The sequence below is a fragment of the Erpetoichthys calabaricus genome, chromosome 14 (assembly GCF_900747795.2).
Source record: "Erpetoichthys calabaricus chromosome 14, fErpCal1.3, whole genome shotgun sequence".
Taxonomy (NCBI): domain Eukaryota; kingdom Metazoa; phylum Chordata; class Cladistia; order Polypteriformes; family Polypteridae; genus Erpetoichthys; species Erpetoichthys calabaricus.
In genome coordinates, this window is record NC_041407.2 from 98,336,375 (window position 1) to 98,354,254 (window position 17,880).

At 39.1% G+C, this 17,880-nt stretch overlaps 1 protein-coding gene across 2 annotated transcripts in view; it reads right to left on the bottom strand.

Moving 5' to 3' along the window:
• Nucleotides 1-3,108: 3,108 nt before the first annotated feature.
• The window catches only part of ttll6 (tubulin tyrosine ligase-like family, member 6), a 70,596-nt gene continuing 55,824 nt past the window's right edge, over nt 3,109-17,880 (bottom strand). For both annotated transcript variants that reach the window (XM_051918834.1, XM_028819632.2), the window contains 4 exons: nt 17,163-17,405; nt 8,590-8,953; nt 7,760-8,009; nt 3,109-3,368 (listed from right to left, as the gene is read on the bottom strand). In XM_051918834.1, the coding sequence (XP_051774794.1) occupies nt 3,362-3,368; nt 7,760-8,009; nt 8,590-8,953; nt 17,163-17,405 (864 nt within the window). In that variant the 3' untranslated portion in view covers nt 3,109-3,361. The remainder of the gene's footprint in view (nt 3,369-7,759; nt 8,010-8,589; nt 8,954-17,162; nt 17,406-17,880) is intronic.

Here is a 17,880-nt window from a genome sequence, read left to right on the forward strand (position 1 = left end):
AAAATGGGTCTGCATGCAGAACAGGGATAGGAAAGTAAATGAACTGAGGTTAAAATCGGGTTCCTTGCCTCATAATTATGTAATACTAGCTGTGTAAGCCTGTGCTATAAAAAGCCCAGGGTTCTAGAAACTATTGAAATCGTCAGAAAAAAAAGTGAAATATAGAGATGTCAGGTAATTGAAAGGAACTACTCTGGGCCTCTCTCTCCTAGGAGGTTTTGTTTTACCGACGTGCTCGCATCGCTTGAGTATTAGCGGCGGAAGGAAAGGTAAAAGGGATACTGTTTTGCCAATGTTAGCGGCTAAGCGACTTTGTCTTTCTTCTGAGGTTTTGTTTTGCAGATGTGCTGGCCTTGCTTGTGTTATTCGTGGCTAAGCGACTTTGTCTTTCTTCTGAGGTTTTGTTTTACAGATGTGCTGGCCTCGCTTGTGTTATTCGTGGCTAAGCGAGTTTTCTGTTTCCTCGGAGGCAGAGACCTTACCCTGACTCCACCTCTCACTTCCAAGCCGGACAAACACACACACTTCCACGTGTAGACGTTTATACACAAGATAATCTGGTAGGACGAATACTAAGGTAACCAACAAGGGTATGAAATGTTCGTCCAGGCGAGAAGAGTAGTATGTTCCACCAGGATGGCAGAAGTATGTGAAATGGAAATAGTTGACTATTGTGACAGATGTCTGGAGACACTGCCCCACCAGGACGCCGGGAGACAGGAAGGAACGGGAGAGGGACAGTATTTTCCCTGGAACGTGAGAGGGCAGCCTTCCTGGGTTGCATGGGGGCCACGGAGCCAGGACGCTCAACCCTGTGGGAGGACGTGGCCACCACCAGGGGGTGCCTGGACAGCTCCAGAACAGTGGTTGACAGCACTTCTGCCACAACAGGAAGTGCTGTCAGAAGAGGAGCTGAATCGGCATGCAGCACTTTCACCACACCCGGAACTGCTGCCGGATGCTAATCAAGAAGCACCTGGAGCACTTCCAGGTGCTGTATAAAGGAGGCCACCGGGGCTAGAGTCGGGAGGGAGAAGACAGGAGCCTGAGCTAGGAGGAGAAGGTGGCTGAAGAGTTAAGAGAAAGAGAAAGAGAGAGAAAAAGATAGGAAGAGACTGAGTTGGCCGGTTAAGGCACTGTGGTGCTGTTTGTCACATTTGAGAGAAATAAAAACGTGTGTATTCGGGACATTCGGTGTCTGCCTGTCTGTGGCCGGGTGGGTTTCTTACACTATATGTTTAAACAGGAGATTACTGCTATGGGGGATGTAGTGGAGCCTCAGTATTAAATGTTACCAATTCACAGACATAGAGGAAAGACCTGGGGGACCATTTTATGACAGAAGTCTCCTACTTAGGTGAAAAGAACACAGAATCCCTTTGTCTTAGGCTGCATCCACACTAAGGCAGTTTTTTTAAAACAGATATTAGTCTCCATTTTAATTCTTCATCCACACTAACCCAGCATGTTTAACTCCCAAAAACAAAAACTTTTGAAAATGTACTCTTCTGACAATACTGACAGCGTTGCAGTTTGAATGGGTGAAAACAGAGAGCTTTAGAAAACCCAAACTCTGATTGGTTTGTGCTTATTACCTGGCCCTTTCCTGATTTGATCCTGCTCATTACATTTTCTCACCTGCTTTGCCTGCCTTACACTTGCACTTGTCGGCCAAACACTCCTCTGCAGGGGTTCACCTCCCAACTGCCTGCCTTTGCTCCATCGAATCTGCTCTCTTTCGCTCACTCGCTTGCTCTCCTGCACCGGCTTTCCTCTACCTGCTTCCTTCTCCATTAACCTCCCGTTCTTTCCTGTTCTCCCCCTAGTCGCCTCACGCTTCTATATATCATGGGGATGCGAGTGCTGCAATTATTTATTTAAAAAGTGGCCTTTTTGACTTGAGCTGTCCAGTCGTTGTATGAGAAAAAAACCTGTGTGCGAAATCGTGGATGAAGCCTTGTGGATATGGTTTCTTCAGGAACGTCGAAGAGGTACACTACATATCAAAAGGTATGCGTTGGATTAACCAGCCAAAATGGTAACCGGGCTGGTGACTGCAGTCCCGGGGTGGCCAGTTAAGAGGGATTGTACTGTAATAGCAAAATGCAATATAAAAACAAAGTTATAAGTTTAATTTAATATTAAAGATGATAGAATTATAACTGTTAACTGCTTTCATTTTACTGAGACAAACCATACCCTGGTCTATGCTACTGACAGTTTTTGATGGTTAAATGATTGGCAGTCATCCCCACATCCCCAACTAATAACCCACAGGTCCCTGCGTCAAATCCAGTGAGTCCTGCCCACTCATCCTACACAAGCTAGGACAGCCCCCCCCCCATTAAATCACAGTGTTTTATCAAGTGCCCCAAAGCACATTGTGATGAGTTCGGCGAATTTTCAGTACTCAAACGTATATGTTTAGCAACGGGTAGTAAATTGTGAATAGGGTGTCTGCGTTGTCTATTTCTGCAGGGTTTTTTTAAGAGAATTGACACTATTTGAAGAATTAAAATAAGAAACTACAAAGTTTTAAACAGCACTGTCTAAGGAGTACACTTTATTTCACTAGGGATTCTAATATTCGTATAGCAACTGTAAACCCTTTGAACTTAAATGGAGGAATTGTGGTTTAATGAGTAAGAAGATAACAGTGTTTGACTGTGAAAATTGTGGTCTGGAAAAACATGCCTATGTTTTGAGCCACTTAGAAATTCAAAACTGCCTTGTTTATGCATTTTCTGAACACATTTTGACCATTATTAAGTCACTGTGAGCACAATTCTGCACTAGCAGCATTGAGCACACGGTAGGAATCCAGGGTGGATGGGACGTCAATTCTTTACAGGGTACCCTCATGTCCACTCACTGCATCAAAACAATCTGGAGTCTCCCACTGTCACTGCATGTCTGTCGATGAGAGAGAAGCTTGTGAAGTAAGCTGACATAGACATGAGGAGAACATGCGAATTCCACACGCACTCATACAGTACCCAAGTCATATGTCAAACTCCGTTATCTGCAGCTGTCAGGCAGTAGCGATAATGACTGTAATGCCTGTTGGAAAATATCTAATAAAAACTGTATCATAAAAAAACAGGGAAGTTGTAATACTCAGTGGTTTATTTCAGCTCAATTTTAGATTTAACAGGATACATTTCTATATATAAATATGTGTCCTTTGGTATTTACAAATAATTTCAACTAAAATCATATATTTTTTTATAAAATACTGGAAAGTCCTAATGATTTGCAATCAAAAGTATATTTGGAGCATCAGTGATACAAATAATATATATATAAAAAATTCAAGTCTTCATGGTCCAAACATATCTTCGGTTCTTCAGCTGTCAAATCCTCATGAGCTTGAAAACAAAACAAGAGAGGGACATCTGTAAGGCACAAAGTCAGGAGTGAACTGTAGGCAGAAAGCCTGGCAGCAGATTTGAGACACACACATTAAGTCTGTGTTAGACTGCCAGCAATCACCACAAATATTAACAAAACATTTGTGGGTGGACTTGAGAATTTTGGCAGATTTTCTTATGTTTTAGATTCTAACTGGTAAATTCCACATGCTAAACCAAGCTCATGATATTGGCTATCCAGAGGCATTTTACATATATGCAGGAGTATTTTTGTGGGGAAAACAATGCAAGCGTTCTTGATCAGATAGAACAGTAGAAGAATTTTGATGAGAATAGGCTAATCAGCCTTCAACCAGTTTCTTCAAAGTTACACCAGGTTGAATTCCTGAATGTCCGTAAAGTCCTGCTGTCTACCACACTACTTGGCTAGTTGTTTCACGTATCTATGATTCTACAGTATGTGTGAAGAAACAACCTTCTAACATTTGTGTGAAATTTCTCCTGGGAGTTTCCATCTGTGTACATGTTTAATGATTGATTTTAAAGTAACGGGTGGGACCCACTGTACTAACCATCGATCCATTTTCCAACCCGCTGAATCCAAACACAGGGTCACGGGGGTCTGCTGGAGCCAATCCCAGTCAACACAGGGCCACTGTACTAACATCCATCATATTTTAGGACAATTCAGTCGTGTCTCTTTCGAATTTCTGTTTGATTTAACTAAGAAGGTTCATCTCCTTCAATCATTCCTCATACTTCTCTTTGCTGGAATCAGCCTAGTCCTTCTTCTCTGGACTTGCACCAGAGCCACTTTGTCTTGTTTTGTTTCTAATTTCGAACAAAACAACTCACAGTAGTCCAGATGAAGCTTCACTAGTCAATTATAAAGCTTAACCATAACCTCTCTTGCCTAATATCCACACATTTGGCTGTAATCCCACATCCTACTAAGCCTTCTAAATCTCTTGTCAGCTTTCTTAATCACCTAATTGGTGTCATGATGATCTGGACTTGTGTAGTTTTTTATTTATATATATATATATATTTCCAACCTTTTTTGGCCTTTAAAAATAATGGAGGTAGCATTTGAGGGTTTTTGTTGCTTTGCTTGACATGCAAATACTTTCAAAGGTCTGTGACGTCTCAGCAGGTTTCTAACCTTACAATACCTTCAAGTGGTGACTCAATGTAGTGATTTTCCATCCAAAAACTATTTTATATTGATGACCATCTTGACTTGATCATTTGCTTTAAAAAGGATGACATTTCGGAGGTTTGTATGGACTGTAAAAAATAAAGTACCATAAACGCAGAATAAAATTCAGTAAAGTATATGGTGAGTCAAAACTGACCAGAATGAAACAGGAGTGTTCAAACTATGTAGCAAATGTGTGACATTTAAAAACTTATTTGCTTTTTGCAAAAGCCTTCACATTTCTAAGCTGAAAGGATGACGTTTAAGATGCTTTTGTTTTGTGAACAAAAAAGCTACCTAAAACACAATGCAATATCCATTAAAGTCAATGGAGGGCCAAAACGGACCTGAAAGTCATGATGTTGTAAAATATTTTATAAACTGTACAAATTATGGGATATTAAAATACTTGTGACTTGGGAGAAATGTAGGAAAAGCCACAAAGTTGCACCCTGAACAGATGAAATTAAGGGTGCTTGTACTGATATCAAACACAAAAGCGGGTCATATTTGACCTGAAGATGTTGTGAGGCTTAAGGAGAAAGGGAAAAGTTTATTGATCATCTGAAATTTGCTTCTAAGAGGGAAGGCTTATTAAATATATAAAATACTTGAGGAAAGCACAAGAATATCCTAAGGATTGCTTAAAGAGAGACAATCATGTTTTTCTGTCATTTCATAGAAAGAAGTATCTATTATGTGAGAGCTTTGAAAATAATCACAGCTTGAAGCAATGTAGCCATTTTCAGATAAATGACCAGAAAAGATTTGACAATTGATGGTCTTGAATTGAACTAGTGGAAGAACTCAATTTTCAAAGAATCAATCGATACACTCTTCTTTTATTCTTTTTTTTGCTAAGATTCTTTCCTTTGAACTCAACACCTCCCTCTAAATACGTAACATGGCATCTAATATATCATCGGATGATGGATACGCAATATCACAACAGTGATGGGAAAGCATCTGTAAATGCAAAACATGACAATACAGAATGACGTCGTCAATAGAGTTACAAAAAGACTGTAAACTACTGACATAATCCAAAGACCACAAAGGGTAAGGGATTTTCTTAAACAGTCACAAAATACTAGGGATCATGGTATCTGCTCATAAGTAACAGAGGAAAAAGATAGTAGAGACATTTATTAGTTATGTTACTGCCTGGGTCTGAAGATTATAAAATAAAATGATATGCCCTGCGAAGTTTGAGGCTCCTCTATTGATGGAAAAGACAATCTGCTACCTATACCCAGGACAATACCTACCATTCTCCTAATGAAACCCTTACTAGAGCAGCCTGCCGTTCATGGGCTTCCTTTGGCAGTTTTTATTTGGGAGTGTAAGGCATCATTAAAATGACATGGTGAGTGATTCTGTCTTTTTAGTGTCATAATTTATTTTAAGGTGAAGTGAAATTCTTACTTGGTTGTCAGACCAATATGCAGCATGTTTCACTCTTTGACGCCATGATACTTGGATACCTGCTAGTTTATGGTCCTCCTAGTTGAAGATCAAAGTCTTAGCGTTGCATTTAGATACTGTCATCCGCTCAACTACAATGCACTGTTGATTTCATTTTGAAATAAAGCTAGAAATGCACAAAAGAATTCAAACAAAAAGTAAGTGTTTAAAAATGGTTCAATGGTTCTAGCATCTCTGGTCATCGGCATGAAAATGCTGTCTGAAATCAATAAAGAATGACTGGACAGAAGAAGTGATCCAATCAAATAGAATTCTGCTGTGGAGAATGACAGACATCTAAATCCTCTTGTAGTTAGGTAGTAGAGACCAGTGGAGACCAACTTCAATATCACTGCAGTCAAGAGCGGCGTTTGGGGGTGGCAAAGCCCCATGCCTAAGGTCTGCATGTCCTGTTCGAGTGGATTTGTCAAGTTATATTCTCCAGTATACTGTATATATATATTTGAGATGCTTCTAAGAGGAACCCTTTTAAAATCCCTCTTCAAGGTCATATTCCGTACATGTACGTCTTAGAAAACATTCCATAGTCCACCCTCATCGCTTGAAAAGGGTTGCCCGTATAATCCCTTCCTAAAATAGCAATAGCCCATTAGTCGCTGGGTTGGCTTCTGTTTTGACTTGGGAACAACTGATGGCTTGTCATTTATGACTCATTCGTGTACGGAGAGCCTACCATCGTTTCTTAGTTGAGTCTTTGGATCAGTTTGCTACAGTAGGCCTAGTTGAAACAGTGCAGGAGGTGTTTGATAGTGGAATGTGCAGCAATGTTTTATTACTGGTTTAACCGTATCGCTGTCAACGCCATGAGTGGAAGAGATTGTGGTGCACATTTTTAATAGATTATATCATTACATTTTGATAAAGTCCGCGTGTTATCTTGCAAAAATTTAGCTGAATACTGTAATGAGAAAATCCGGTGTATGGTAGCATTATTTTTATTAAATTTGTGCACAAGTTTATACAGTCCACACATACTGGTAACAGCATTTGATGTAACCGGCCCCACGTGGGGTTGGTTAGCCCTAGACCTTGCACACTCCTAAGGCCGTCTCTGACTGTGGTCTTTCCTTAAAGACTAATTCTCTTTTTGAAATTTTCCTTTTTAAACAGCAAGACACTGTCTTTTTTCTGTCTTTTATAACTGCAGCATGTTGATGTTACATGGCATGCCAAGTGAGAGTTACATGATAGCAATTGATGCTGGTGATAAAAACAATATGGTAGCATGTATGAAAATCTGTCCACAAAATGTCAGTGCTCATGGAAAAACAAACAAAATGGCAATGTAATAAGATCACTGAAACAACGTGGCAGTAAATCAAAAGCAAAAAATATTTCAGAGGACTTGAAAATAGATTTGCCACAAATTTCTGATAAGGCCAATTTGAATGGAAAGGCCTGGCTGGGTCAGCCTAATGACTGACTTTCAGCTTTACATGATAATTGTCATTCTGGGGTAAGAACAGCCACAATGAACTTTCATATTTTGCACAGAAACCATCATGCATAGTACTTTGTTCCACAAACCAATATCTCATTCTTGGACTTTGAAATGTGAGACCAAAGAGAATGAAAGGAAGATTGTACTCACCCCAGCCTTGCATATATGGTCTACAGATGCTAGCAGGAGCACCCAGAGGAGATCAAAAGACATGGAAGATGAATCTCTAAAAACTATGTTAACATGACAGCCCAAACTACTTACCTCCCTATCTCTGCATGTGCATATCTCCGCCCAATGTCCTTCACAGGATGCATGAAACCTGGTCTTCTTAGAAGAGGCGCTGGCGAAGAGATTACAAATAGGCCTGGTGCTGAGCTGGTGGAAGGGTTCTTAAATGGGCTACTCGGCTTTGCAGTCTCTGTTGATTCCATGATCCTGTAGCCGAGGGATTGATCAGACTGAGCAGAAACCAAATTGAAAAACCTGCCACGACGTCCCACATTTGCACTGACTGTGAGAAGAATGAAAGAAGAGACAAAAGGCAGGAGTCTTGATTGCTGGAGATGATATTTTAACCTTTTTCCTTAAACTTTTTCCTGATCTGGCTCATGGCACCCCTGCAAGCTCACCCTGGGATTCCAGTGGATTGGTTTAAGCCCATACAACCTGCTCTTCAGGAGATAACTTAAATGGACAGCCACTCACCTCGAAATTAGTGCATGAGATGCTTGGATTATAAAACTGTCCAATTCATGTTCTTGTAACCTTACCCACCATTTATCCTGATTTCATTAGAGAATGCAAACAACTGTATTTCATTTGGAGAGAATCTTATGATATCTAATTCTGTCATACAGATACTGGAGAAAACCATAATGAACTCCTTTAACAAGGAAACTAATATCAACAGGCTTGAGATTTTCATCCTAGCTTATTTAAAGCAAACAACAATGAAAAGCAGTAGTTGTTATATCCGACTACAGTTTATTGCTCCTACTATGGATAACCCAAGCACTCTTTCACACCTGCTTCTGAAAAAAAAACATTTTTAATACTCTAAGGCAAGGTTTAGCCCCTAGATATACTGTCACCTGCTCTAGGAACACGCTGGCCAGTGTTTGTCCGTTTCAGCTCAGCAGTCCACAAATGAAGTGGGTCCTCGTCCATCTCCTCTGGTGCAATCTGGCTCTTCAAGGTCCCAGCAGACTCACTGTGCACTAGCAGTTTTGATGAACCCTCCAAACTGGCGAACACTGGCTCTTTGGGCAGCCCTCCTGTATAGCAGGCACGCTGCAAAACGTGGGAGCGGGCATAGTTTAGACAGAGGCCACTGTCTGGTCTTTGGTTCAGCACAGGCTTGGCTGCGGTTGTGTTGGCAGCTGAGATGACAAGTTGTTGTGGAAGGTATTCATTTGGGAATCCCAGCTTTCTGGGGAGGTCGCCCAGGGAGCCAAACTAATACAAATGATAATAACAAAAAAGAAAACATCAAGAGTTTTTTTTTTCTAAGATCTTGACAAAGTCAAGAAATTCTACAGGATAAAACCTTTTCTTCTCTTATTTAATGTGTTTTCATCCTTTCAAGTATTGCTTGCTGGAATCCTCTAGGCACCCCTTATCATATTACCCACAAGCTCAAATAACTGAGTTAGATATTTTTATTGATATTTCGAACATGAGTGGTTCAGTGTTAAGTTTTGCTACCTCACACCAACAATGCACCAGGTTCAAACTGTATTGTGGACACTGTGTATCGAGAGTCTATACATTCTTGTGTTATGTTGTGTGTGTTAGAGTCAAATTTCTCCTGTTACCCTGGCTTTTCTCATGCATCCCAAATGCTTTCACGCTAATAGCTGGCACCTCTTAAAGTGAGAAATTGTGGCCTGAGAGGGCCTAGTGCTGTGTCCAGGGTTGGTGCCTACTGGGACTGGCTCAGCAATCCTTAATTGGGTTAAGTGAATGCAAACATAGACATATAGACATGTTGATAACCTTTAATGATATTTTATAGCTGAAAAAATCGAAATCATCTTCATAGTTAGGTGTAAGATTCCCATGAACTATCAACTATCAGTTTGTTTCCAGATATTCTTATCATATTCAGGAATATGAGGAACAGCAATGGGTGTAAGGCAGAAGCTTGCAGTGGATGGAAAAGCAAATTATAACAGATATTATTTGATATGATTTGACAGTTGGTGCTCAAATGTATTATCAAAATGTAGACAGTTTATTTTCAAAGTTTGTAAGTGGGCCTAAAATAATTTTAATGTGGTCAAAGTAGATGAGAAAAAAATACTGATGATCTGTCTACTGTATGTTATGGTCATCCATATAAATATACTTACAGTACACATATTTATTTTTTAAATTAATATATATTTAACAATAATAAAAATAACATTAGGCCCACTCATTTATGAAATCCTGACACTGCTACCAATCCTTTAGAATGGCCATAAAACAAATATATACGGCAGGAAAAAAACATGTTGCTCTGCCACATTGATAATGAAAGTAGTATATATTTACATCAGTAAAGCATTTACTTAATTCTTTATTAGCCTACCTTAGTTAAATGTACAATAAGTATTATGAAACCCTGCATCTGTGGCCTTCAACCTGAATGTCAGCGCTTGTGTGACAGGAGCTTTTTGATGACTCCTCTTCAGTTGATGATGATCCAATTGAAATGTGTGACTTGGAGAGGTTCAATTCAATTCACTCCATAATCTCTGTGCACTCAAACCAAAAGCCTAAAAACCAGTGTGTTGGGCCAACAGAGATTATTTTCCATCCAATAATTACTTTGAAATGTCACATCTTTTGAAAATACAGATAAATAATTTAAAACTCCATCTGTGTGGCTTTTAGTTCACTTTGCTTGATGCTTAAGACATCTCAGATCCTGGCATGCACCATTTAAGTGAAGCCACTAGATAACCACGATCCAGTTAATGGAGACATACAACCCCTAAATAACTGCAAGACTGTCAACACTACCATGCCAACATTATCATGATTAATTTATTAACCACAGATTGCATATAGCATTTGTAAAAAGGTAATGAATTGACATTATTATTTGGCAAAATTAATTACACAGTAAAAAGATCATTATTCGCTATAAATCCATGAACTTGCTGAAATAGCCATTTACATTGTAAGATTGTAGGAAGTCATAAAGCTGTTCAGGTGGCAAAAACCAAAAGGGTGCACAACTTTTAGGCTAGTTTGCAGTCACAAGTTAAAATAATAATAATAATAATAATGATAAATTTGATGGGCAGGTGTACTTAGTCTAGGATTGGTTCCTTCCTTTTGTTCAATGCTATTGAAACAGGCTGCTCACCCCAGAAGTCAAAATTGGATCAAGCAGGTATGTTGAATGGATAAATGGATGAACAAATTTTATTATTATTATTATTATTATTGTTATTTTAAATACAAATCTGGCAAATATCCATCCATCCATTATCCAATCCACTATATCCTAACTACAGGGTCACGGGGGTCTGCTGGAGCCAATCCCAGCCAACACAGGAAACAAACCCCAGGCAGGGCGCCAGCCCACCGCAGGGTGCATGCACACACACACACACACACACACACACACACACACACACACACACACCAAGGACAATTTAGAATCGCCAATGCACCTAACCTGCATGTCTTTGGACTGTGGGAGGAAACCAGAGTACCTGCATGCAGACATGGGAAGAACATGCAACTCCACGCAGGGAGGACCCGAGAAGTGAACCCGGGTCACCTAACTGTGAGGCAGCAGCGCTACCCACTGCACCACCGTGCAGCCCAATCTGGCAAATAGTTTATTAATTATTAATTTTCACATATAATATTACTCTGCCAAATTCACAAGTACATTTTTAAGCTACTATAGATAAAAATACAAAATTTTAATTATAATGTTATTCTCAATAAAAATTACAGTTATCACTAATATTATTCTCCCAAATAAGTTAAAAATATGTGGGCAGCTTTGTAATTAATTAATTTTAATTTTTAAGTAATTCAGCTTATAAAACAGGAAAATATTAATACATTTAAATTTAAGATCCATCCATCCATCCATTATTCAACCTGCTATATCCTAACAACAGGGTCACAGGGGTCTGCTGGAGCCAATCCCAGCCAACACAGAGCGCAAGCCAGGAAACAAACCCTGGGCAGGGCGCCAGCCCACCGCAGTAAATTTAAGATGCAGAATGGAATATAAAAATATCAAAAAACATAGCTAAATTTATTAACGTAAAACAACATTATTCAATTGCCACATCTATATAAATTATACTACCTCGGCATTTTTATTTTCTATTGCCTTACCTTAAGTGGAATCCTGCCTTAGACTGTTTAATGGTGTCTCCTAATTCCATGTAAATTCTTGAAATGACAGTTCTTTTTATCAGACAACATTCACTTGCATTACATTTAATGGACATAGGTACTGTATATCGATAAACTGTTATATTTATATAGCGCTTTTCAAACCTTGCTTTAAATAGACAGTGATGAGCCACTTCAACCAGTGTGCAGCTTCAACCTGAGGGCCTCAGTTCTTGCATCAGTACACTCACCACACATTAGCTATTAAGAGGTGAGGGCTTAGAGAGATAGTTAGCCATTGAAGGGCTGGGGATAATTAAGGGGCCAGAGCAGACAAGGTCATAGTGGACAATATAGCCAGGACATCTGGGGACACTCTATTCTTTTCAAAAGATGACCAGGGATCTTTTATGACCAGAGATTCAAGACCTTAGTTTTATGTTTCGTGTGAAGGATGGTACTATTTTTACAGACCAGTGTCCAGTTATAGTTTATGATACAAATACAGTTTTTGTATCTAAGACCCATAAACTGATGCCAGGAATGATTTTGTGAATTATTCTCTACAGATTTGCTGTTTTTTTTGTGCAATATTAGATAACTACACCACAGTAATAAATGTATCACTATTAAAAGTGGGTGTAAAAATGGCACACACAAAATGGCCTCAATCTTGTGTGAACTAGTGATTTTTGCAACTCATTCTCAAGAATAATATGCAAAGTAATTAAAAAAAAGGCAGAACATACCAAAAAACTGATGAACAAAATCATCACAGTCCCCTTTCCTTCATAATTCAAGAAAATCGAGCAGTAACAGTAGTATTGTTGCATGTATAGAATAGTGAAACATTTGCAAACATGTCTGACCAGCACGCAAAATGTTACCACTCAAATGTGTACAAAATCCTACTGTTATGATATTATCTGTGCCTTTTTCCATGTATGTTTTTATTTGTGTTTATAACCTTCCTTTACTCTTACTTTTGTCTTCTAAACTTTTTATTTTGTGTTTATTTTCTACCCTGTCACTGACCACTTATGATGATATTTACTTGAAGAGGCTGGACTTGTTATTAAATTACAACTCTCAAGTGTATAATTGATCTGAGACGACTATTTAAGACACCTGCTGTCACAGCCACTTTGCCATGGCATTAGTTCACCACAGAAAATGTGTTCTTCGGCTTCCTTTTATGCTCACTTTCTGTATTAAACTTTAATAGCCTTTTCAGACTGCTTGTTTTGGAATTTCTGGGTATTGATCTAGATTTTGTCTTTATGGTTCAGAGAATAGGGACTTTGGAATTGGGACTTTCGTTTCCTTAATAATTTACTTTCAGGTTTGAATTTGTGTTCTGTTTAAATTCTGATTTTGTTGAATGATTGATTTCTTTATTTAACTTAACTACAGGTGTAAGAAAGTACATTCTATTGTCTTTTATTACAGTGTACCAAAGTACACATTTTTCAATACCATTTCATATGTTATTATGTACTTAGCTACTGTATATTGGTACGCAAGTTACACAGTAACTACATCGTAATAATGCCTGGCTACACTGTACATACTCTATTAATTTAGTATTTGTCTATTTTCCCTTGCCTTTACTCAGGTTAAACAATAACTACATGATGCTACAGTATCCACCTACATTATACTTATGCAGGTAATTACAGTGCAATTCTGATGCAAGTACAGGTGGTGGAAAATTAACAGAAACACTTAAAATATAATAATAATACATTTTATTTATATGGTGCTGAATATCCCATGCTGAATATCTTAACATCATGGGCTTAATAAGGAGTATGGCCACCCTATGCTACCAGAATTGCTTCAGTCTTTCATAAAATGCTATCATACAAGTCCTGGATTGGGTGTTCAGGGATAGTGCATCATTCCTCCAGAAGAAATACGCCCAGCTTTCACTATAGGATTCAACTGGTACTGTAAATGGCCTTAAATTTCTTGGTCATTATGCAATGATGTGGAGCAGTCATCAGATCTAATGAGTCCAATGAAAGGGTTGCCCATACCATTACAGGACCTTCATAATTAGCAACATACATTGTCATTAGAAACCTCCTCTGGCTCTACAAGCATTAAGCCATCTGGGTATATGAAATATGGCGTGAGACAGCTCATCAGACCAGAGTTCCTTCTTTCAATAGTTCATTGGGTGAAGGTTTTGTGCTCCTTACTGAGAGCTTTGTGTCTTTAAGTGTCTCTGAATGGCAGACATGACAAATTTTAACAATATGGGCCTCATGATGTCCACCTTTCCTTGAGACTGGGTCACAGAGGTACTTTTTGAGAATGTACTTTTGTGGCATTCAACAACTTTCTCATAAAGTATCTCTCTGTCCTTGTTGGTGAGCTTGAATTTGTGGCCACTGTTTCTCTATACCAGGGTTCTCAAACCTCGGTCCTGGAGGGCCGCAGAGGCTGCTGGTTTTCATCCTATCCCTTTTCTTTATTAGTAACCTGTTTTTGCTGCTAATTAACTTATTTTGTATTAATTTTAATTTACTTGTTTTTTAAGATATTCCCTAAAGTTCTTTATTGTTCCTCTGAGTTGCTTCATTTCCTTCATTAAATGGCACTCAAAGAGAAAGGAAATGTGAAGTGAGTGAGCCAACAGAAGACCAACTAAGTCAGGGCCTCAAACTCCAACCAATTTCACTCCAACCAGTTGCTTAATTAGGAGCTGATTCTTGTTGTTAATTAAACTTGTTCTTTAATTCCATGGCTTGTCGCTGCTCTCATTGCACAATAGCAGACATATCTGAAATTGTTGATTTTCTCTATTCTAAGAGCTCTGTTAGAATGTTTTGCGGACCTGAGCAGATTGGCGTTCCTGAGACCTTCATGTTTCTTTATTTTCAGATACTGTATGATGGACACAGTTTGCTGGTTATGGTTAGGCTCTTTTTGTATCTCATGATTGTTTGGCTGCTAATTAAGGAAAGAGAAACAGTTAAGGGATCTGAGTCTTCAAAAGCAAGTCAATTACAATTAATTCTGATTAAGAAAAGGGTTAGAATGAAAACCTGCAGCCACTGTGGCCCTCCAGGACCGGAGTTTGAGAACCTTTCTCTATACCAGGGGTCCTCAATCACGGTCCTGGAGAGGCCACAGTGGCTGCAGGTTTTTGCTCCAACCCAGTTGCTTAATAAGAAGCACTTACTGCTCAAGTAATACTTCTGTTTCACATTAGATGTCTCGTTTGTTTAGATTTTGAACCCTTATTGCTTATTTTAGTCTTAAACAGTTGTATTTTTGGTTTTAATGGCTCCTAATTAGCAATAACATACAAATGACAAAACAGCAGTTCTCCATTTAGCTTGTTACCATTTACACCTGTATGCATTTATCAGGCACTATTGGGTTTAATTAAATACTTGGAAGGAAAGTGAAGAGAAAAAAGTGAAGGACTGAGAATTACTCATCCATTTTAGCCATCAAATCATTTGGATGATAAACTTAGAAAGGGGAAGAAAATCTAGATTATGAGAATTACCTGACATAGTAGAGTTAAAGCACTAACAAGCCATGAAATTAAATTATTGGCAAGAATTGCTTTCTAATTAAGCGACTGGGTTAGAACAAAAACATACAGCCACTGCGGCCCTCCAGGACTGTGATTGAGGACCCCTACTCTATACTGATGTATTTTGTCCCAGTTTGGCTAATGCTGTCATTATTTCTGAGCCTGTCCTCTTGACCTGTACAGTAATTCAGTAGTTTTTGTGGCCAATGCCCCCCATCTGGGCTCGTATCAGTCGTCAGACACCTCTGGTAGCAGACACAGACTGCTGATTGGTCATTAGACTAACAGGACACACCTATGCAGCTAAATCAAGATTTCTTAGACTTCAAAATTAATTTTTAAGTGACATTTCCATTATTCTGTCCATCCTGTACATTGTAATAAGAGACACGTAATGTGAAATGTATCTTTGTTTCTGTATTTCAAGTTATACAATAACTACATGATATATATGCTTAGTTAAACTCTGTTTACCCAGATATAGGTTACTGAGTGATTACAGCATAAGTACATTGTAATAAAGTGCACTAACTATAAATGTGTTCTTTGTTAAAGTTACATTTTAATAATGTCTAGTTGTGCTGTAATTATGCATTTATGTACTAATTAACAGCAGTGTAAGTACACTGTAATAACAGACACTTAGTGTAAAGTGTTGATTAACCTTCTCTAGAATTTTAGTAGATTACGGATGTCATAACCTTGCTCAGGATAAAGCGGATTAGAAAGATGGATGGATGGATGGATCAATTAATTGGTGACGTTTCAAGAATAAGGATCAAAAGCCCCAGTTGTAGTTAATGAGGTTAAGGGGTGGAAGACTAGAAAGAAAGCAAAAAAGCATATTGTGATGCCAACACTTTGTCAAGCTCATACTGTACATGGCACAAATAATTCAAAATGCATTTTGTGACAAGGAATGACTGGTGATTACTAATGTTATTGTGTCACCTCCCTCTGAAGAATAACCACAAAAGGATAATTGTAAATTAATTTCAATCATCTGAAAAATGCTTTTTGAATTAAAAGATGTGGGCTGAACATTCATAGCAAACAAAATCTTTGGAGACGGACCTGCAAGGGGGTGCTGGTGACAGAGAGGCACACAGAACGAGGCTCAATGAGAATGAGTGCAGGGGAGAGCAGATTGGATGAGGATTTAGGTTGGGGGGGCACTCAATTCTGTATTATTTCTATTAATGAATGACAGGATGCCAGACCAGCCCATTTTAAGCATCATTGTAAGATGGCAGTACCAGCGCAAATCTGCCAGGGAGGCTTTGCAGACTCGCTCATATAGACATATCCCAAGGGGATTAAACGGAACTGGCCATCAGTGTTCTCATTGATGTCAACTGGTGTCCCCTAACAGGAAGCGGAGGCAGCAAATGCATTTTACAGACCATACTTTGCCTTCTTTTCCACACTTTGCGTTTCTTTGCATTCGATGTGTACATCACCCTGCAACGGACAGCTGACTCCTCCTGGGCTGGACCCCACCTTGCACCAGTTGCTGATGGGATTGGCCCCGGCTCCCTGAAACCCTGACCAGGAAAAGCAGGTTTAGCAAATGGATGGATGTTGCATTCATGACTCTCATAATGTCTTTCATGTTGATTTAAGCTTCCTACTTAGTCTTGTTGTAACTGTGTAAATAAATCAATGGTGAATGGAAAGCTATGTGTACCACCCACGGTAAACTATGTTTCACTCAAAACCTTTTGCCCATTTTTAATTTTTTTTTTCTAGTGCCATTCATACCAGTATATCCTTGTTGCGTTTCTGCATGAGGAGGTCTGCATGATGTCTGGTTGACTGTCCTGTCGCATTAGGGGTGCCCTGAAGCAACTGGTAGACCTTGTCAACTACACCCATGTCTTTCAGAAGTGTCTCTCTGCGGAGCAAACCATTCAGACGTTCCAACTCCTCTTCCTCTGTGAAGTCAGGAGCATCAGCAGGTGTAGATGAAATGGACGGCTGGCCAGCCGAGGTAGATGTCTGTCTCTGCAAGAACAAAATTCTTTGTATTACTTCATAAAAAAAATAGTATTTTTAGCTGGCTTTGTGTCACTGGCCCAAAAAGATGACGCTGGCAGGGTCAAGTCAACAAATCAAGGCAATGCCAAGACAAACGTAATCACAGAGCATGGAAAAAGGTGCACAAGGTGGAAAAAGTATGACTGACCAGTACTTAGTAACCTGGTAATCCCCACCAAATTGTTGATTGGTTTAAATGTTGCTTTAATAAGGTAGTCAGTCTAAAGACTATGCCACATTATGCAACTTTTCCAGTGATTAACAATTGTATCCTTTATTTATGTAGTTTAAGCAAGTCGGTGGCAGTAGGGGGTGCGCTCCCATTGAGCTGGTTGTGTAGTCTGATATACCCAGTGGCTCACACAACTAGTCCATGACTTGCCTCGACAAAATAAATTTTGTCTTTAGATGAAAGGGTGGGCTATGTGTGCATGAGAGCTGA